General features: G+C 32.6%; 1 protein-coding gene across 1 annotated transcript; it reads left to right on the top strand.

The window, feature by feature from the left end:
- The first annotated feature begins 380 nt into the window (after nt 1-380).
- On the top strand, nt 381-21,264 carry LOC114336595 (ribonuclease H2 subunit B). Its single transcript, XM_028286963.2, has 4 exons — nt 381-831; nt 8,055-8,285; nt 11,447-11,586; nt 18,474-21,264. The coding sequence occupies exons 1-4, from the start codon at nt 747-749 to the stop codon at nt 18,951-18,953; spliced, it is 936 nt and encodes a 311-aa protein (XP_028142764.2). The 5' UTR covers nt 381-746; the 3' UTR covers nt 18,954-21,264.
- Nucleotides 21,265-22,754: the final 1,490 nt, after the last annotated feature.

Raw genomic sequence — 22,754 nt, 5'->3', positions numbered from 1 at the left:
TTTGTCTAATGCGCACTGCTTTCTTGTTTAAGTAGTCTGTTAATACAGCGATGAGCGAGCTAAAATCCAGCAAAATAACGCAAAAGATGGAAAACATATTAAGTTGTGAGATAAAAAGAAATGTAACTAGTAGAGTTGGGAAATTTAGCGATAAAAACGTATAAATTTACATTATATTTATTGTTTTCCACCTTTAGACGTCTCGGAGGAGTATGTCAACTAAGACTGTCACTGTCACCGTGGTAGTTGCCAAACTCGTCCGATACGTCTAAAGGTGGGAAACTTCCCACCTCTACTAGTTTCATTCCTTTTTATCTCACAACCTAATATGTTTTCCATCTTTTGCTTTATTTTTCCGGTTATTAGCGCGTTTTGGACGGTCCACGACGATCACCGTCCTGCGCAGTACCATGGAACGTATTATTTCGTTCCCATGGAACCCATAGAACGTTAATTATCTAGTAACGAAACGGTAATCTGACGGTTCTTGGTCGTGTTGGAACAAACCTTATAATTCTGGACTTTGGAGGTAACGTGCATCGCACTAGTAGACACTTCCAAAATAGATAGCTGGCTACATACATACAAGAGTTAAGTCTATATGGTTGCATACGAATACGGAAGAAAAAAGGCAATTTGACAGCTGTCTGTCGACAATTATCAACAAATTCGATTGGTTTTAACCGGGCATATGGGGTTTGGCGTCTGATATGTTTTTATAATTTTTGCAATAATTTTAAATTAAGATGCCACGAGTGAAATCTTCCCCCAAGAAATGTATAAAAACTAATCTACAGCAGCCAGCCAACTCATGGATATTTCTATTAAAAGGTAGATCTTTTTCAGTTTCTTTTTTGTTTTAGAAATCACTTTTCTTTTATTGTTTTTCTTTTTTAATATTCGATCCAAACTTTTTAAATTCCAGTATGGATAATAATTTGCCTTTTGTAAGGAGGAAAACATTTGAAAGATTATTTTTAATCTGCAACCTAATTATACATTTTGCTTATTAACTTTCTCAAGGTCTTTATTTGTATTATACTTTGGAATATTGTTATATTTTGATCTAAATACAGTATTAAATAAAAATAAACTAATATACAACTAATGGGAGAAATATTTTTCTTTTTGCTGATGATACCAGTATCACTTGGAGCAACTCAAATATTGAAACTCTTCATGACTTCATTCAACTATAACTTCTGATCTAGTTACAAAAAAACCTGGTCCGATTCTAATTTACTCTCTTTTAACGTGGATTACACAGTAGCATTATCCTATAGAGAAGCTCTTTAACCCTTGCTTCTTAATAACAGCCTGATCAATACTGTTGATTCTGTAAAATTTCTTGGTATTTTTTTAGACCTCAACTTTATATGGTCCTTTATATCAATTTGTTACGTAAGAAACTAGTCTCATCTTATAATGCAATAAGATCTGTTTCTAATGAAATCAATTTAGCATCTTCCAAAATAAAATATTTTTCTTTGTTAGAGTCTCATCTTCCATAACATGATCTTCCTTTTTGGGTTCTGGTACAGCTGACCAATGCAATGCTATTTTTAAATTACAAAAAAATCAATAAGGAATCTGTGTGGCCTTAGAAGAACAACACATTTCAGAAGCTACTTCAAAGACCACCGGATTTTAACTCTTCCTTCTTTATACATTTTAGAAACTGTTTGCTTAATTTGTAAACAAGACCTAATCATGACTACTCCACCAGAAATTTAACCTTTGATGTCTATCTACGATCCCTTCTTTCGAGTTAGTAAAGAAATCTATATTATATGCTGCAAAAAACAACTTTAAACTTTTTACAACCCTTTACAACTTAAATCTGCAACATCTTTCCCAAAGTTCCGTAAAATGACAAAAGCCTATCTATCTGAAACACCATATTCAGTAGAAGAGTTTCTTAACTAATAACTGAGAAATTACAGTACCCTTACTTACAGTTGGGTCCTGGATTCTTTACCCATGTGTCATTTAAAACATATGAAATACACACAACAGGAAGTGACAGAAAGTGGTTACTATTCCGATCACTGAGTATATTAAAAAAATAATGTGAAAATATATAATAGGTAATTTAAACGAAGTAAATATACTTAAAAGGTTATTTGTACTTATTTTATTTAAAAATCAAACTAACTTTCTTATCTACCACTTTCAAAAAAGAAGAATATCTTCAAAAATTATATAATAATATACTTACAATCATAAAATCTATAAAAAAAATAATAACTTGCTTGGGACTTGAACCCACTTCACGTCTACCGCGCCGTACGAAAGTTGACGCCATTTCAAACTGCACCAAACTCTCATATACATCATGTGGGAATATACACAAACTAAACGTTTACACCATAAATTTATATGAATTTAATAAAATTATTAGTTTGATTTTTGTTGAAATAAAATACAACAAAATATATAGTAAGAAAACGATATATGAGATGAAGATTTGTAGAAAGTTTGTTCGTAATCAGATTATGTAAATTAAAGCATTGCCTACTAATAGGTAACTACATTATTTTGTTTATATTTTCCAAATAGATAGGTATTGAAACTATTAGGTATTTCCAACTGAAACATTTAGAATTACGTACCTGCGGCTTTTCAAAACTATTTAAAAAGTCACTATAATTATAAATTTGATTGTATTTCTGTCCACACATCAATAAAAACTAATATTATACAATATTTTTGTTTACCGATAACCTCCATATTGAACAATTATTGACAGATCATTTCAAAATTTCAACACCCAATCAGAGCCCGTATAACAACTAATTGAAATTTTACCCTCAATTGATTCGCCGCTAAAGAAGAATATCTTCAAAAATTTGATGTTATTAAATAAATAAAATAAAAAATATTAGTTTTGCTTTAAAATTTTGGTGTAGAATTACAGCTACATTTGAAGTAGCTTAATAAATCCTTTTAATATCATTAGTGTAATTAAATATTTGTTATAATATAAATATTTGACAATAAAATATTTTCTTTTTGTTATTTATTTCACTTTTATGGAAACTTAAACAAAAACTTTCCTTTACTGCGAATGAGGTTAACTTTGTATGAAATTAACGGAAAATATAATACACTTACCTTAAAATTTCAATCTCCAATATAAAATTAGTAGTGAAAACAACTGTTTGTGTAATTTAAATAACTTTTTTTTTCTCTGATTCTGGCCTTGGTTTAGAACTAGAACCTTTAGCCACGTAATTGTATAACTTATCACTAACTCAGGTGTAATCTGTAGAGTGTGTGTGTTGAGTAAGTGCCTTGTTAAGTCGACGTCATTGTCTTTGCAAAGAGATGCTAATTGTAGATAACTTCTAAATGCAAAAACAGAACAAAAGCATCAAAGAATCCAACAAACTGACAGTGATAAGTCAACAAACCAGAAACTTTGCAAACACAAATTGTACTTAAAATCTGAAAACGTCCCAAGACTTTTTTTTGTACCTATCTCTTTTCGATGTACTGAGTCTAGAGCGTTCATAAAAATAACATGTGTCTTTACTTAATAACAGGCGGTAGCTGGTTTGTCTTACGTGGAAGACAATGATGCTAGATAAAAAGTATATGTTTTATCTCGCCAGGCATTAATGATGCACAGGTAAAGAACCCTGGACTCAAGTGTACAAGTATCATTTTATCTATATTTGAGTGTCATATGCAGCAACTTAAACTTATTAGATGAAAAAAAAAGATGAAGTTTTCGATCCTAATAGCATTATTAATAATATTTAGAAAATATTAAAATATTACTAAAAGATTTTTAAATTGAAAACTTATTGGTCCATTTCCTTGGTATTTTTAAATTGAAAACTTATTGGTCCATTTCCTTGGTAACACCTCCAAGGCTTCTAAAATTTGCAAGCCAAATGGATGCTGAAGCGAAGAAGACAAGAGGGAATTCAAAAAACTTACAATTCACGACCCCGTCTGTTCAGCTGGTAAATTCCAACAGAAAATGGACCTAGTTACTCGAAGGAGTAAAGACCAATATAAAAATAAAATAAAAATTTTATTTTTAATTCAGTTGCAATGAGAAGGCAAAACAATCTTACTTTTCAATTAGAATACGGAGTAACGAGTAACTAGGTCCATTTTCTGTTGGAATTTACCAGCTGAACAGACGGGGTCGTGAATTGTAAGTTTTTTGAATTTTTGTCCCTCTTGTCGTCTTTGCTTCAACATCCATTTGGCTTGCAAATTTTAGAGGCCTTGGAGGTGTTACCAAGGAAATGGACCAATAAGTTTTCGATTTAAAAATCTTTTAGTAATATTTTAATATTTTCTAAATATTATTAATAATGCTATTAGGATCGAAAACTTCATCTTTTAATTGCCAGATAACTCTAGTCGCCTAATATTTTCACTTCAGTTGCAATGGGTGGGAAAACCTTTCAGTGCTGATCAATTGGGGTATGGAGAACAAGCCTACGTTCTCTCCGATGAGGCTCCAATACGAGCCGAAAATCGCGATTCACTGGACTGGACTGCGCTCCGTATTCTAATTGAAAAGTAATATTGTTTTGCCTTCGCATTGCAACTGAATTAAAAAAAAATTATTTTATTAACTTATTAGTTCCTATGGAAGATTATGCAATTTGAAATTTATTTAAATTTTGCAATATATTGTTTTTGTTTTATTTCATTATCTTTTATTTTATAATATTGATGATTTATGTAATTTTATTTTATTTATTTCTTATTGTTTTTTTTCTCTTACTCTTTGTAAGCTTTGTCCATAAAGATTTCAATAACAATAAAGCATATTTCCATTAAAAGGTAGATATTGTTTAGTTTTTTTTTTTTGTTTTAAGTAATCATTTTCCTTTTTTTTTTTTCTTTAATTTCTTTAAAACATTTGAAATATTATTTCCCAGATATTGTTCCTTTCTTATTTTTATTGAATTTATTATTTCGTATTCTTTGCCCCTTTCTCGCAATATTTCTTTGTTCGTTTTCTTCTGTGTCCATGCTATTCTAAGCATTCTTCTGTAAGACAACACTTCAAATGAGTGTAGCTTATTTATGTGTTCTTGTGTCAGTGTCCAGCTTTCAAGTCCATATTGCAATTTTGATAACACATAGCATACTCAGTTCTAATTAGGCCTTTGCAGGGAATTGTTTTTCTTGCACATTTCTTGCTATTTCTATCCTGGCCCTTATTTCTGATATTTGATCATTATTTTCGGAAAAAATCGGCTCTCAGGTATTTGTATTTGTTAACCCTATCTATCTGTACCTCTCCTAAATGTATGTTTGTATATTTGTTTTCTTAGTTATCATACAGTGATGAGCACTAATAACGCAAAAGATGGAACATATTAAGTTGTGAGATAAAAAGTGATGGAACTAGAAGAGGTGGAAATTATCGATATAAACATAAATTAACATTACATTACATAGTTTAGACATATAGGAGGGGTATGACAACTGTCACTGTGACAGAAATTTTTTATAAAATACTCCTGTCACAGACGCCTAAAGGTGGTAAACTATGTAATGTAATGTTAATTTATACATTATATCGATAATTTCCACCTCTGCTAGTTTCATCTCTTTTTATTTTACAATGTATCATGCTTTTGCGCCATCTTTTGCATTATTTTGCCGCTATTAGCGGGCTCATCACTGTATATTTAGTCTTGTTTATATTCATTTTTAGTCAATATTTTTCATAGAAACTGTTTGTTTTGTTTAGTAGTAATTGGAGTTGTTCAGCAGAGCTTGCCATAATCACTGTCATCTGCATATTTTTGTTGTTAACACATTGCGTGCGAGTCTCTGATCCTAAAGGTAGACTTCCGCACCAAGCGACCGAGACAGGAGACCGCGACAGGCGACAGATAGGCGAGGTCTCCCCACGACTGCTCTCTATGCAATTATATCAGGGTAGTTCTGCAGCCCGCGACCGAGACCAGCGACCAACTATCGTCTATCGCGACCTATCTGTCGCCTGTAGCGGTCTCCTGTCTCGGTCGCTTGGTGCGGAAGTCTACCTTAAGACTTATACTCATGACTGACAAAATAAATACATATTTAAAATGTGTATAATCAATGGTGTACATGCACGGCGTCAGGCATACATGAAAGGCATCATGTGGCTCACATGTATGCTATCCACACAGAACATGTTAATAGAACTTCCTTCACTTTGACATAATAATGCTTCTTCAAAAATGGCTTCACTATATAAATTGAATAGTAATGGAGACATAACACGTCCCTGCCTAATTCGTCTCCTAATTTCAATTTCTGGACTGGGTATGTTATCTATTACAATTTGTGCTTTTGATTCTAGTAAAGGTTTGTTATTATTTGTAAGTCCCTTTTGTCTATGTTTTTTGTCTTTGGAATTGGGCCAAAATTTTCATGTCTTACTTTATCAAATGCTTCTCCTGTTTCTAGTCTATTTCTGAACCCAAATTCCTAGTCTGTTTTATATTGTGATGTACTTAAATCTAGTATTAAATAAAAATAAACGTATATACAACTAATAGTATTACTACATATGCTGATAATAGTAATAGTATATAGTTGTTCCATTTTATCTTTGCCCAAATATCATGATTCATTTTGAAACAAGTTAATTCAAAACATTAAGGGCCGGTTGTTCGAACGCTAATCAAAAATGATCATTATCAAATATTTAATTACTGTCACAACTGTCAATTTCAACTTTGATTAGGTTGCTGAAAACATAATTATTGATTACAATTATGAAATTAGTTAATCAATTATGTTATTAATTGTTATGTTAATTGATTAACTAATCTCATAATTATGATCAATTATGTTTTTAGCAACCCAAACAAAGTTGACATTGACAGTTGTGACAGTAATTAAATATTTGATAGTGATCATTGTTGATTAGCGTTCGAACAACCGGCCCTAAGTGATACATACTTTGATGTGTATATTGTGACGCCTCACGACCCGGCCTAATTATTCTCGATGCTTCCCGGGGTTACGAGTAAAGGCCAGACCTTCCACGGCGATTCGAGGCGACCGCTGTCAGAGTATTTAAGAACAGGAATTCGAGCACAGGCCAGTCAGTCAATGAACGAGCCGCGACGCGTGATATAATTGTATTCGAGTCGGATTTAATGAAATGTATATATTAGTTATCGAAGTTATTATGTTTAGTTAATTAAATCATAAATTTGAGTTGTAAATAAATTAGATGTGTTAGTTGGTGTTATTTGTAATTATTAAAATAAATAAGTGATGTAAATAAAATAATATAAGTAAGTCTTCCTTTATTTAAATTAAACTTAGTGCCTAAAGATATAAATAAATAAAATAGTAGAGTCAATCGCGTAACAATATCATTGATACATACTGTCAATGAGGAAATGGATATTATCCTGGTAAACGTTATTTTATTGAAGTGTTTAATCTTTTTTCACTATTGAGAAAATTTATGGACTCAACATTAAACAGCTTGAATATCATACTGACTATTACTAAAGAAGATATTAATATTACCTAAGGTTGGGAAATAGAAAACTATCGAGTGTATTACATAAAAACCAATTAATATTTTTAATATATCGCACCTTTGGGGAAACAGTAATACAAGTGCAAATTTTTCACAAATTGAGATATCAACACTACTATTATTACTAATAGTCGTCTTTGTCTGGAGACCCAAAAGTCAGAATTGTAACTCTTCCTTTATTTAACTTAAATATTTTATTTATTTTTTATAAATATAACACCAAATAGACAATAAATACAAATAAACCAAAATGCGCTAATGTCACTGTCACTGAATTATTGTCATTATACATGTCAAAATTGATAGTAAAAGTAAACAAGGTATCAAAGATTTTTGATACCTTGTTTAACTTATTGTGATTTCTATGGACAAGTGGCTTAATTTTGCGATACTAGTTTCTGTGAGTTAAAAAGAGACCTAGTATAAAAGATTAGAGTTGAAGAACTATATCGTATGTATCAGTATTGAATTACATTTTTTGCATTTTCCATTATTGCCACAAAATCTCATGTTTTTTACATTTCAGGTGAAGCTTTGGAGCTGTCTGACCAGTACACAGGCAGTGGTACGCCCGATATTGTCACTTTGAGACATCCAAACACTGGAGAATCTGCAGTATTTTTGTTTTCTCCTGCTAATAATTCCGTGCAAGAAGTTTTAACATACAATGAAGGAAAAAGATCTTGGTTTATCGATGAAACAGTTAAGAGTGATGGCAAAATGCACCTGTCTACACCTATTGATCCTATATTTTTAGGTAAATATGACAGTTATTTATATTTTGGTGTATGTGACATTAATTTTAATGTAATTCAAGAAATTATGCATTAAATATTATCTCACAATAAAACACTGAAAAACGTTTGTTTTTCTATACTTCCACAAAATTTATTACAACTATGTTATTACTACAGCGGTTTCGGCAAAGTGCCTTTCTCAAGTGATATATTTTACAATGTGTTTGCCTTTTTAAGTCTTTAACTGAAGAGGTTGAGGAGTGGGGAGCTGTTTGTCTCGAGGTGGTCATTCAGAATTATATCTGTATTTTTCAATTTATTAATTTCCATTGATTCTAAAAGTGATAGCTTAAGGCCTTTATTTTGAATATGTAGAATTTGAAACTCTTCATTGAAAGAATGATTATGATCTAGAAGGTGAAGTGCGTATGTAGAAGTGTCTGTTTTTCTATTGTTGAAAGCCCTTTTGTGTTCTGCTATCCCTTTTGTGTTTTGTGTTCATAGTAATATTGAGTTCACAATAGAAACAGAACAGAATAATTCCATAAACTTTCTAGATGTAACGATTACCAGACTACACAACAAACATGAGTTCTCCGTATATCATAAACCTACCCATACTGACACAACTATACACAATTCATCATCCCATCCTACACAACACAAATTAGCAGCCTACCATAGCATGATACATAGACTGACAGAAATTCCTATGACAAAAAATAACTTCGAGACAGAACTAAATATCATTAGACAAATAGCATTAAACAATGGCTATAACGAACAAACAGTTAACAACATTTTAAACCAAAAACTCCATAAGAAAGCCTTGAAATTAGTGTATCCACCACCACAGAAAGAACCCAGTACCTTCTGCTCTCTCATATATACTGGCAAAATAACAACAAAAATAGCCAGATACATAAAAAAGAAAGGAATAACACCAGCTTTCAGAACTAACAACAACTTAAGCAAACATATTAAAAACAATAAAAGCCGAAAGAGAAAGCAACTACAGAGTGGTGTGTACAAACTAACTTGTGGTGACTGTCCGAAAACTTACATCGGTCAAACTGGCAGAACTTTTGACAAACGGATAGCAGAACACAAAAGGGCTTTCAACAATAGAAAAACAGACACTTCTACATACGCACTTCACCTTCTAGATCATAATCATTCTTTCAATGAAGAGTTTCAAATTCTACATATTCAAAATAAAGGCCTTAAGCTATCACTTTTAGAATCAATGGAAATTAATAAATTGAAAAATACAGATATAATTCTGAATGACCAACTCGAGACAAACAGCTCCCCACTCCTCAACCTCTTCAGTTAAAGACTTAAAAAGGCAAACACATTGTAAAATATATCACTTGAGAAAGGCACTTTGCCGAAACAGCTGTAGTAATAACATAGTTGTAATAAATTTTGTGGAAGTATAGAAAAACAAACGTTTTTCAGTGTTTTATTGTGAGATAAAATGAACTTCCATCAAGTAACGGTCGAATCCATCAATTCATTAAATATTAATATGTAATGTGTATCATCATCATCAGTGGCGTTACAGCTCTTTATGAGCCAAAGCCTTCTTCAGAACAATCCTCCATTCGCCCCTTTCTCTTGCAACTCTTCTCCATGCTCTAATTCCAATAGATACGTTATCTTGGTACCTAGGTCTCGGTCTTCCTCTTGCTCATTGTCCTATCGGCCCTCTTCGGTCAAAAACTTTTCTGACTATGGCATCATCCTTTCACCTGATTACATGACCTATCTATCTAAGAAGGCTTCTAAGGCTATTGATGAATTTTACAACGTCAGGTTCTCCAAAACTTCTGTTCAACTCAAAGTTGTAACGCCTGTGCCACAAACCTTGTTCTTTTATGCCTCCATATATTCGTCTTAGGATTTTTTGCCCAAAAACGTTTTTTGCAGTTCTTGGTTACCTCGTGACCAAACCTCGTTTTTTTTAGCATCTGTAGTGATGCCACAGAAAGGTTCTGGGCCTACAAAGTTTTCTCTCTAGCCTTTTGTTCACAACAGATCTGCTTGTTTATTCCCATGCACTCTTTCATGACCCAGCACCAATATTAAAGACACTTTATTGTCTTTTGTCAGGTTGTTGAGGAGATCTTTGTAGTTCGTTACCCGTTTCGATTTGGTGAGTGGGTTCTTGATTAAATGATCTATGATGTTGATGATCTGTTGTACTCTTACTTCTGAAATATAAAACTTTGCTAAGCTAAAGGCAGTGGCGAATCCAGGGGAGAGGTGTATGGGGGCGATCGGCCCCCCTCTCAAACCAAATTATATATAAAGATTATAAAAACATTCATTTATTCATTTATTTTTCATAGGATGCCTCTTGACGATGTTGGATCCTGCTGGATCCGCCACTGGCTAAAGGGTCATACCTCACATATGAAGTTTCTATGCTTATTATTTGGATGTTTAAAATAAGTATAGCCAGTAGCAGTGTAGCTATGCCGGGTGGTGATGTGGTGAATCGTAAAACGGGCAATAGGAAACTCAATCTAAAATTGAAAAAAACTCAATGTAAAATTGAAACTGTTGAATTTCTGCTTCCCTAATTATTTTACATCAAAAGTCATTAGAGAATATTTGTAGAGAATTGAAATCTGTATTAAAATCAAAAGTTAAAATTGTTCTACGATTTAAACGCATTCCAAAATTTTGAAAAATATAATACATTTGCCACAGTAATTGACAGTGCAAAAATGTGAAAATAGTAACTTCATTGTGACACATTATTGCACTGTGTGTGGCCTAATTTTGGGCTGAAAAACTGAAAAATGTATTACATTTTTACAAAATTTTGGAATATGTTTAATTCGTAGAACAATTTTAACAGTTGTTTTCAATACAGATTTCAATCCTCTGCAAATAGTTTCTAATGTCTTTTGATGTAAAATAATTAGGGAAACAGGAATTCTACAGTTTAGAATTTTACATTGAGTTTCCTATGGCCCGTTTTCCAATTCACCACCCGGCATATTCTATATATATATATATATATATATATATATATATATATATATATATATATATATATATATATATATATATTATATCAATAACAACTGTAATGAGGTGTGAATTTTATTTGACATAATATGAACTGAAAACTTGAAAAATGTGAATATTTTGTATTATTTTTTTCCAGTTCTTCCATATCTTAAAAGGTATTGTACTGTCCAAGCTAAACCTTTGGATCAGCTGCTGAGAGATGAAGAATTTCCTGAGACTGAGAGGCTACTGAAGTCAAGTGGACTCAAATACTTAAATTTGATTGCAGATAAAAAGGTAAGTCCAATACTGACTTCATTGATTACATTTTGTAGTGATTCTATATTTGCCAGTATTACTAAACCCTTTTATTTTGCTTCATTAACTTCTGTACTATTTTATGTATTTATTTTTCTTGCAATTCTATTTCTGTTACCTATTTCTTTTCTTTGTCGCCTTCCTTTTTTGATTCCTCTCTATCTTTTCTCCCTTTTAACCATGGTCAATTTTACTAGTGGTCATGCCACTAAATTTTTCTGTGTTTAATATAAGTAAAACACATGTTTCATTGTATGGATTATACAACTTAATCTTCTTCTTTTGGCATCATAACCCTGCATGGGTTTTTGCGTCTGGCTATGTCCTTCCATTAAGACATCTTTATTCGCTCCGTGCGTGACCATGGTGGGAATACACGAAACTATACCAGCGCCCGTAGCGGCGAATTATGACAACTTTGGCGAATCACAGGCCAACGAAAAAAAGATTTAAATAACTTTTCTTATAAATTTATGTGAATCCTATGTATTTTTTGGCGCTAAAAAAGAATCTGAAATTAGATTTTATGTATCACCCACAGTTTTCCCACAATATGGCACTGGCTTATTCTACAATATAATAATTTGAAAAATACAAAATACCGGAATACATTAAAATGATACATTATTAGAATAATACCTTTTATCTAATTTTTATCTTCTCATAGTATAGGTCTGTCAGTACAAGCATTTCAGGAGTCAATGCTTTTGTATTTTCTTTCTCTTTTTTTTTCTGTAAAACTTCTCAAGTAGCTTTTTTTCCTAAGCGAGGCACTCTGTTGTTCCCGATGAAGTGACTAACAGTAACCACGTTGGTGTTCCAACATCCCTGGTATGGTTGCTCCATCACCTTGATATCCTGGTGGAAGCGTTCGCCTCGTTCTTCACTGACTGCACCCAGATTTTCAGGGAAATGATCAAGATGGTTATGCAAAAGATGGATTTTGAGGCTCATTTGACATCTTAAATCTTATCTAAAATCTTAAAAAACTTATCTAATAAATTAGCTACTATAAGCTCGTAGTTAGGGTCTTTTACATTACCTAAAAATTTAGTTACAACTTTTTTGAATCCAATCCAAGCTTCTTTTTCCTTAGTAGTAATCTTGGTTTCAAAGGTAATTATGCAATTTTAAATGTTAAATTGTGAAAGAATGGTGGGTGATACAGCATTTTTAATATGATTTTCGGACTCAGCACACCAAAATACATAAGATAGAGGTAATTTTATCAAAAAAGTTTTTTCATCGTTGGCCTGTGTAATGATTGAATAATAATTTTTTTCAATAGATATTTCGGTTACCTTATTATTGCCGTTTTGATTTTTATTATTTATATTTATATTTTCATACTGACTTTCTTTCTTTCCCCGATCTGATAGTATATATTTCTATCGTCATCTATTTCCATTTTGTGTTACACACACACACCACAAAATTAATAGTTCAATAGACCCAGCTAATGTTAAAATCTGGCAAGTACTAATAATAAACACTGTCTAATTGCTTTCGATGTACACTTAATTAATGTTAACACCGACAACTAAACTATAACGAAAAAGTGAAGAAATACATTTAAAATTGATATTTTCTTCAGAGTACTTCTAAATATCCCGTTTTTAATTTGACATTTATTTGACACTCGAACTTGTTTGTGTAATATTAAATGTCAAACCCCGTATTCTCAGTTATGTCGAAAAAAGGCTTATAGTACATACTTTCACGGTTTTTGCTCTAAATTTTAAAGAACCGCTTGGATTGACATGAAATTTGGCATACGCATAGCTTACATGTCAAAGAAAAAAAGTGATATTGTGCCGATGTGTGCTTTTGCCCTGGGGGTGACTTTCACCCCCTATTGGGGGTGAAAAAATATATGTCCAAAATAAGTCCGGAAATGGATAAACTCACTAATTTTAAGTAACTTTTGTTCTATAGAGCTTTTTCGCCAAGTCAACACTTTTGCGAGTTATTTGCGAGTCAATATGTTCATTTTTCAACAAAATAACCACATTTTTAGACGGTTTTGCGCAAATAACTTACAAAGGTAAGTATTTTGTCGAAAAAAACGTTCTTAGCAAAATATAGCCTCTAAAAAAGTAAAAAAAAATGGTGTATGCGTTAGGTCTCTGGACCTCGTAGAACCAGAGTTATAGCCAATGAAAAATAGATTCATATTCACCAAATTTCAAATAGAATATTTCGACGTGAAATATCCAAAAAATTAAGCACTTTTTGGGGAAAACCCATTATAACTTTTTTAAAGTGTTTAAAAAAAGCTTTATTTCTGTTTTTATAAAAGGTTTCTAGCATTAAAGTTAAGCAAGTTACGCTCAAAATAAAGTTGGTCCTTTTTGTTTTCGCAAAAAAAAATCGGGAAGGCCACACCCTAATTAGCAACTTAAATGAAATTAATCGTTACCTCTCCACAAATATTTTACTTATGTTGTGTTTATATGATCTGTAAGTTTCATCGATTCAAAGTGCGTATTTTTGAAAAAAATTGGTTTTAAAGTAAAATATTTAAAAATTTAAATTTTGAAAAATATGCTTTTTTTCAAAATAACTTAAAAATTGTTAGAGATACCAAAAATTTCGAAAAACAAAAAAAGTCAGCATTGCTTTTCTAAATATCATGTATTTTTTTGTTTTTCTGTTAGACAAAAATTGATTAAGATTTGGTGTTTCTAAATTTGCATACATTCGTGATCAGTGACTGGTTCAACCCCTTTTAACTACAGCCCTTTCAAAAATAAGGACTTTGAACCTATGAAATTTACCGATCATATAAACAATACATACATGAGTCAAGAAACTTGTGAAGTTGTAACGATTAAGTTCATTTGAGATACTAATTAGGGGGTGATTTTCCCGATTTTTTACCAAAAAAAAAGGGACTAACTTTATTTTGAGCGTAACTTGTTTACTTTTGATGCTAGTAATTTTTTTTATAAAACAAAAATGTAGCTTTTTTAAACACTTTAAATAAGTTGTTATGAGTCCCGGCGCGGACCCCCCTTATGAACACTCCCCAGACCCTCCAGAACATTGCGTACCGGAACCTATATTGTTACAAAAACAGCACTGACTATAACTCTGCTTCTACTAGGTATAGAGACGTGATATATACACCTTTTTTAATTTTTTACAGGCTATATTTTTGCTAAGAATGTTTTTTCGACAAAATACTTACTATTTGAGTTGTTTGCGAAAAACCTTCGAAAAGCGTGGTTATTTTGTTGAAAAAATGAACATATTCACTGGCAAATAACTCGAAAAGTATTGACTTAGTGAAAAAGCTCTATAGAACAAAAGTTACTTAAAATTGGTCAGTTTATCCATTTCCGGACTTACATTGGACGAATATTTTATCATGCCCAAGAGGGGGTGAAAACCACCCCAGGGCAAAAGCACATATCGGCACAATATCACTTTTTTTGCTTTGACTTGTTAGCTATGTATATGCCAAATTTCATGTCAATCCAAGCGGTTCTTTAAAATTTAGAGGTTTTGCAACGTTTTACCGTTAAAGAACGTACTATTATTTTTTACTTGATTGACCTATGATGCCATGATCTCTTACAAACGCACATACTAGTCCAGTCGGGTTAGACGAATAACAGGCCTAACCTTGTATTAGGACCTGCCCCAAATTTTATTTTTCTGATCTGTAGAGGGGGTCAGTAGTAGTGTAAATTTAAAATCTCGACTGAATTCCGCCGTTGCGTTTGCCGCCATCTTAATTTTAAACGAGAACCGTTTTTGCTCAATATCTCCGCCATTTTCAACTTTTCAAAAAAAATTATACCAACCAAAATTGTTGAAAATGTTATTTTTTATAATTTCTATTATTACAATTTTTTCGTGCGGTCGATATTTTCCGAGTTATGGCGGAAAATAGTTGACATAAATGACAGTTGGAGCATAATTATTAAATTATCTCGTATATTATTAGTTTTACGACAAAAATGTACCTATACAAAAATAGGGAGAATTAAATTCTACACAATTTTGATTTCCTTCATTTTTTTGCTAAAATTAATATTTAAGGTAGTACGTATGCGGTAATTGAGCGAGCGTAAGACCTGATTGATTTTATAGCAATTGTTTTTGTTCAATATCTACGCCATTTTCAACTAAAACTGTTCCAAATATGATTTCCTACAATTTCTTTTTAACAATTTTGTTGATATTTTCCGAGATAAGTGGGAAAATAGTAAAAAGTGGTGGGGGAGCATAATTATTGAATTGAATCTTATTTCCGATCTGCCCCAAATTTTTTAATTATATCCATTAGGGAAGATCAATAGTAGTGTAAATTTAAAATCGCGACTGAATTCCGCGGTTGCATTAGCCGCCATATTGATTTTAAAGGAGAACCGTTATTGCTTAATATCTCCGCCATTTTCAACTTTTTGACAAAAATGGTAGAAAATAAAATTTTTGTAAATGCCATTTCCTACATATTCTATTGCACAATATTTTTATCCGATCAATATTTTCCGAGTTAAGGGGGAAAATAGTGGAAGCGGAGGGGAAGCATAATTATTGAATTGTCTCATTTATTATTAACTTTACGACATAATTGTACATAAACAAAAATAAAGAGAATAATATTTTATACAATTTTTGAAACTTCCAATGAAACACCAACCAAACTAAAGTACATAAAAGACATAAATAATATCTTATAATATTATGCATTAAGTTCACTTCATTTTATTAACTAGGGGGTTTTATTGGTTGAATTTGTCTGTCGATATTTTAAGTTTCATGTCAGCTAATATATATTTTTATATTTCAACAATTTTTTTAAATTTTGGACCCTGTTCGGGAGAATTTCCCCATTCCCCCCATCGTAGACCCGCCACTGGTTTTCTCAAAAAATTGTAGTAAATCGTAATTGCAACTATTTCAGTCCTTACTCTTTTTGTCGAAAAGTTGAAAATGGCGGAGATATTGAACAAAAACCATTGCTATAAAATCAATCAGGTCTTACCCTCGCACCTTTACCGCATACGTACTACCTTGAATATTGATTTTATCAAAAAAATTAAGGAGATCAAAATTGTACAAAATTTAATTCTCTTCGTTTTTGTATAGGTACAGTTACGGCCAGTGAATAGTTTACAGGCTGGCTTATCTAGGAGCCGATTTTTTAAATTTTTACCTCGTTTAAACGCACCACTTGCGTCAAAGTGACGTTGCCAGTGGTGTACCTAGAATAGGTTGATTAAATTTAAAAAATCAAAATAATAAAAATAAATTTTACAAAATTTATCAAAATGGAAAATATAGAAAGAAGTTTTTTTGAATAAAATGGATTATGGTCTTAATATGGTTTAGTTTCTTATTTTATTTTTCAACACTCACGAAATTTTTGACAAGCATTGCCTTTTTGAGATTTTTTGACTTTGACATTTATCAAATCCGTACGACACTGCAATTTTACAGTATTACAATATAAAAATTAAAGTGTAAACTATTTAGTGACCGTAAAGGTAGACTTCCGCACCAAGCGACCGAGACAGGAGACCGCGACAGGCGACAGATAGGTCGCGATAGACGATAGTTGGTCGCTGGTCTCGGTCGCGGGCTGCAGAACTACCCTGATATAATTGCATTGAGAGCAGTCGTGGGGAGACCTCGCCTATCTGTCGCCTGTCGCGGTCTCCTGTCTCGGTCGCTTGGTGCGGAAGTCTACCTTAACTGTACATGTTTGTTGTAAAACTAATAATAAACGAGATAATTCAATAATTCAGTAATTATGCTCTAACTGTCAGTATTTCCCCCCATAACTCGGAAAATATCGACCTCACGAATAAAATTATAATAAACGAAATTATAGAAAATCGTAGTTTCAACAATTTCAGTATCTACACTTTTTATCGAAAAGTCGAAAATGGCGGAGATATTGAGCAAAAACGGTTCTCGTTTAAAATCAAGATGGCGGCTAACGCAACGGTGAAATTCAGTCGAGATTTTAAATTTACACTACTATTGACTCCCTCTAAAGACTGACAAAATAAAATTTGGGGCAGCTCCTAATGCAAGGTCAAATGCTATCCCGACTGGGCTATAGGGTAGGTGGGGGCAAAGGTACGCATTTTCTAAATTTTCATCTCTAGTTAATCTCCTTATTCTTGAATTGGCACAGAGTATAGATGAAAGTGAAATTGATACATTTTGTAATCATATTAGGCAAATGTAAATGCGTACCTTTGCCCCACCCAATGGGGCAAAAGTACGCATGTGCGTACTTTTGCGGATTTGAGACATTTTGCAATTGAGACAAAATTAGCTGATAGAATATCAAGCTCAACTTGATATTCACTTTGAAGATTGACTTGAAACATGCATTTGCCAAGTCTACCTCACTAGGGGCAAAGGTACGCACTGCGAACGTTTGCCCCATTTCAACGTTCGCAGTGCGTACATTTGCCCCATTTGTGTGAGTACTTTTGCCCCATCCGGCAACCAATAATATATCCAACCTCAATATGAAACTATGCACATATAAACTTCAAACTGTCATGTAGAAGAAGACTTCTAACAATAAACTTTCAACATGCCTATCCAATAATAATCTGAGTTTAAAAGATTAAGAATTAGAATCAATCAATTTTAAAAAAAAAATAGATCAAAAGGTACAAAAACAATTTTTGTTGTTGTGTTCGCCCTGATTGCGCCAAGTTTCTCATCCAATGCTACTGAGTAGTACAAACATATGCCACAAGATGTCGTCGCCAACATATAAGAAGTTATTACTGAAAAATGTAAGTGCGTACCTTTGCCCCCACCTACCCTACATATTTTATAGTTAAATCTTAGTCCTCATTTCTAGTTGTCCATCAATTATTTTGTTCTAGGGTGATGAAGAACTCAACGCTTTCAAATATAATGAAGAAAAGACCTTAATATGGCTCAAAAAGAAAACAGAACGAGTAGCAGAGATTCTAAAACAGAAAAATATAAATGTATCAGGTGGCGCCATCTCAGCAACTTACGTCAAAGTTACCAGAGGCGAGCCCACAGACAACGAAGCCTACTTGCGATACGCCCACGGAATCGTGTCAGAATACCTGATGGACGACCTTAGCCAGAAACTCCTAAGATATATGAATTTACCAGAAGAAAGTCAACAGAGCCAGAATCTCAAGAGGAAAAGCCTTCCTTTGGTAGGCACCAACGAGCCCAAGAAGGTGAAAGTTGAAGAGGAGATCAAGTCTAGCACTTCGAATATTTTAGATTTAAGTAAACCTGATAATAAGGTGTCTTCGAAAGAGAAAGCTAGGGCCAAAGCTGCTAGCGGTAGTAAAACTATAAGCTCGTTTTTTAAGAAAGCCTAATAATTTTTTCGCCAGTACTATTCTTAGGTCAATTTAATACTCGTGTGGAAGATCTGCACTTTGGTTTTTGGAGAAAACTCAACTACAAAATAGATTCTAAAAGAAAACGTATTAGCACTGTGTTGTAAATTTTCAGTGGCCCATGCATCGCCAGTGGCGCTCCAAATTTTCCAATGGACAGTCTAAGTCTGACGTCACAAATGTCACAAAATTGGGAGGAGCTTATATTTACTCCAAACAATTTTGTTTGTAATGTTAAATGGTCATAAGGAATTTTTCATTTATGTGTTGTGTGTGGCGAAATAAGACTTCATTTAGGTATTTCGTTAAAGAAACGTGTTAATTAAGAGATTTTTATTCGTTTTTGCTCAGGTGGTTTTTATTCCTTAGTGGTTGAAAATAAACATAACCTCAAAACTCTTTACATTCTAATCATTGCATTAAATTAACTCACCTGGGAAAAAACGAATAAAAATCTCTTAATTGGCACGTCTCTTTAACTAAATACCTAAATGAAAAGTCTTATTTTATCACACAAACCACGTAAACAATAAATTAAAAATTCCTTTTGAGTGTTTAACATTATAAACAAAATTGTTTGGAGTCAATTATAAGCTCCTCCCAATTTTGTGACGTCAAGGATGTCCATTATGGACGTGATAAATAAATTAAAGGTAACCTCATTCCCGGAATTCAATTTTTGAATTTTTTTTTTAGTTCTATGTGATGAAAAAATTAGACTCGACGCAATTTTAACCCACCACCCCCATTTCTCACTCACCCCACCATCAAAAACGGGTCATATTACCCGTATGCACGCCAATAGTGAATATAAAATTCTTAATTGTATGCCAAAAAATGCGCAATAAGTACCTCTTAAAACCCACCAAATTTTATTTGCATATCTCAACCGGTTTTGGAGCAATAAATAAATCGTCAGTTTGTAGGAAAAATTTCAACACCCTGTATCTCGGAAACGAAGCATTTGCGGACATACGTTTATAAATCAAACTGACATTTCTTTTTCATGCAGAATTACCCCTTAAAGTTTGTCGCACTTGATGAAAAATATGGCTAGTTCTTAAAGTACCTAACTTTTTTATTATCCAACATAAGCGATTGAATTAAAAAATGTTAAGAAAACCTGAGGGTATAGTTAGGTTTTAATTTCAGTATTTTATAAATTCTAGATTCCACAGGGTACTGCAAACTTTGAGAAAAAAACACAGTTTGATTGGTAGACCCGGTATACAATGACAACTTACGTGTCTAGCAACAATATTGTTACTGCGATATTGTTAAAGAATAAGGCTATAACATATTAAAAAATCACTTAAATGAGATAACAGATTTAAGAAATTCGAGACATCAAAAATGACCCATTTTTACGGTGGTGCGTTAATTTCTTTGAGTAGTGTAATATAATCTCAAAAAAAAACATTTTTTGGAAAAAAGCGTATAACTTTTTTTGGAGATAGCTGCAGGTCTATCTTTTTTATTTTGCGTATTTTATCGAAATACTATATTTATAATTTTTAAAGGTTCGCCACCTTTAAAAATCCAAAAAGCTATTTTTGGGGGTTTATTGGGATTTTTCCTATTTTATAAACTCCAAGATAGATCAAATCAAGGTTTTTATAGGTTATATATTATGTAAATTAAACAAACCGAGTCTTTAGAACGTTCAAAAAAGTGAGAAACACGTTCAAACGTCCTAAAAAACAGTTTTTCGGGTTTTTAAAGGTGGCGAACCTTATGGAAAAATGTAAAAAAAAATTATAAATATGTATAGTGTTTGATAAAACACACAAAATAAAAAAAAATAGACTTGCAGCTGTCTCCAAAAAAAGTACGCTTTTTCCAAAAAAAAATGATGCACACATTACACAATGTGTGTAACCGTTAATAATCTTGAGTAATTTTTACTTAACTATACTAAATTTACAATCAAGATGCAGTAGAAATAAACAAACCAAGACACGTTAAATACTACTAGGAGCACTCCCGAATCATAATTTACAATGTATAAACTTTGGAAATCATGATTTGGGATTTACAATGTATATACATTGTAAATTATATGATTCGGGATTTAACGTGTCTTGGTTTGTTTATTTCTACTGCATCTTGATTGTAAATTTAGTATAAGTAAAAAACCTTTAATAGATATGTAGTTGAGTTTTTCCATTTTTGTGGTGTACATATTATATCGAATGAAAATATTGAAAAAATGTAGCAATAATAAAATATTTTGAGTTTGTTGTATGATGTGTGAAGAAAGTAAAAATTTAGTAGTTTTTGAAGTTGCAAATTGGCTGTGTTTCTTTTCGTTCCCAAATAGGCCTGGATCCCGCGTACCAAAAAAAGTTGATTAATAGCAAGCTAAAAAGTTGGTAATAGCTTAACGGTGTCTACTCGGACAAACTTTGATGTTTGTTTGACAAATATGTTGGGCATTTTAATAAGTCCGACACGTAGAACATGTTAAATGATAAAAATGTTGGTGGTAAATAGCAGTCTGATTTTTCCATGAGAGTTTAATGAAAGGGTAACAAATCAATTGGAAGTTCTGTTCGACAACATACATGGGACATTTTCGTAGTCTGACGTTCCAAATTTTTAACCTGTTACACAATTAAAACTTCCCCTGTTCCAGTGTTTCCGTACATCAAAGTTTGTCCGACTAGACACCGTTAAGCTATTAACAAATTTTCAGCTTGCTGTTAATAAACTTTTTTTTGGTACGCAGGATCCAGGCCTAAAATGGACATAAATACATATTTGGATCCATTATTTGTATATTACTTTTCTGTTTGTTTGAATCGTTTGCTTTCAAGATTCTCATGTGTAGAGTTTGACAATCGACTGTTAGCTCCATAGATGTTAGTTGTTTGGGAAGTTGTTATAGTATCAGTAGTATCGAACAAAATGGTGTGAAATGACGTGAGACACCTCACAAAAATGACGTATAGTGTATAATTTATTTTTTTTTGTTAGAAAAATATACAAGAATGTTTCTGTCTCATGTGCACTGGATGGAAGTGCAAAAGAGAGCCTTTCGTGATTGCTTTCCATCTGTTTAGGAGCAACAACTACAAATTACATCCCCAATAAGAGAGGAGTGAGACAAGGAGATGTAATATCGCCAAAGCTCTTAAACCTAGCCGTAGAAGACGTCTTCAAAACTACAAATTGGTCAACCTATGGCATTAACGTTAATGGCAACAACTGAACCACCTCACATTCGCTGACGACATTGTGATTATAACGAGCTCGTTGCAAATTATGATGGAGTAACTCGCAGGCAGCTTCCAATACGTCGGCCTAAAAATGAACATGAGAAATACAAAAATAATGACAAACACAGATGACCACAGACGTATAACTATAAATGGCAGTGAAATAGAAACAATCCAGGAATATATTAGACCAAGAGGCAGCGCTGAAAAATCTCTTTGAATTTACTAACGCTAGATTTTTCACAGTTGATTACTGTGAGTGTGTAGAGAAACATACTGCGGTCGGTCAACCGAACCGTAGAACAGGGGTTACTGAGAGGGTATCAAAGTTGCTTTCCTTCGAAGGTAATTAAATCCATTTACTAAGGCTGAAAATCAGTACACACATTCTAAATTAAATATAAATAAAAGTTATTATAGTCGGTCAGCTGTATGACGGGACAGAGCCGGTCGGTCGGCCCCAGTAGTAATATTTTTCGAGGTATTCTCAAAAAACCCTATAAAAAAGTCGATTTTTTCGTCAACTGTTATGTTCAAGCGCGAATGACTCGAAAAATATTAG

This window comes from Diabrotica virgifera, chromosome 8, assembly GCF_917563875.1.
Source record: "Diabrotica virgifera virgifera chromosome 8, PGI_DIABVI_V3a".
Lineage (NCBI taxonomy): Eukaryota > Metazoa > Arthropoda > Insecta > Coleoptera > Chrysomelidae > Diabrotica > Diabrotica virgifera.
This window is presented reverse-complemented; position numbering and strand designations above follow the sequence as displayed.

Excerpts from the sequence above, each read along its gene's own strand:
- LOC114336595 (XM_028286963.2), top strand. The coding sequence starts at position 747 with ATGCCACGAGTGAAATCTTCCCCCAAGAAATGTATAAAAACTAATCTA. Across the intron at positions 832-8,054 it reads ATGGATATTTCTATTAAAAG|GTGAAGCTTTGGAGCTGTCT; the intron begins GTAGATCTTTTT and ends TTTACATTTCAG. Across the intron at positions 11,587-18,473 it reads ATTTGATTGCAGATAAAAAG|GGTGATGAAGAACTCAACGC; the intron begins GTAAGTCCAATA and ends ATTTTGTTCTAG.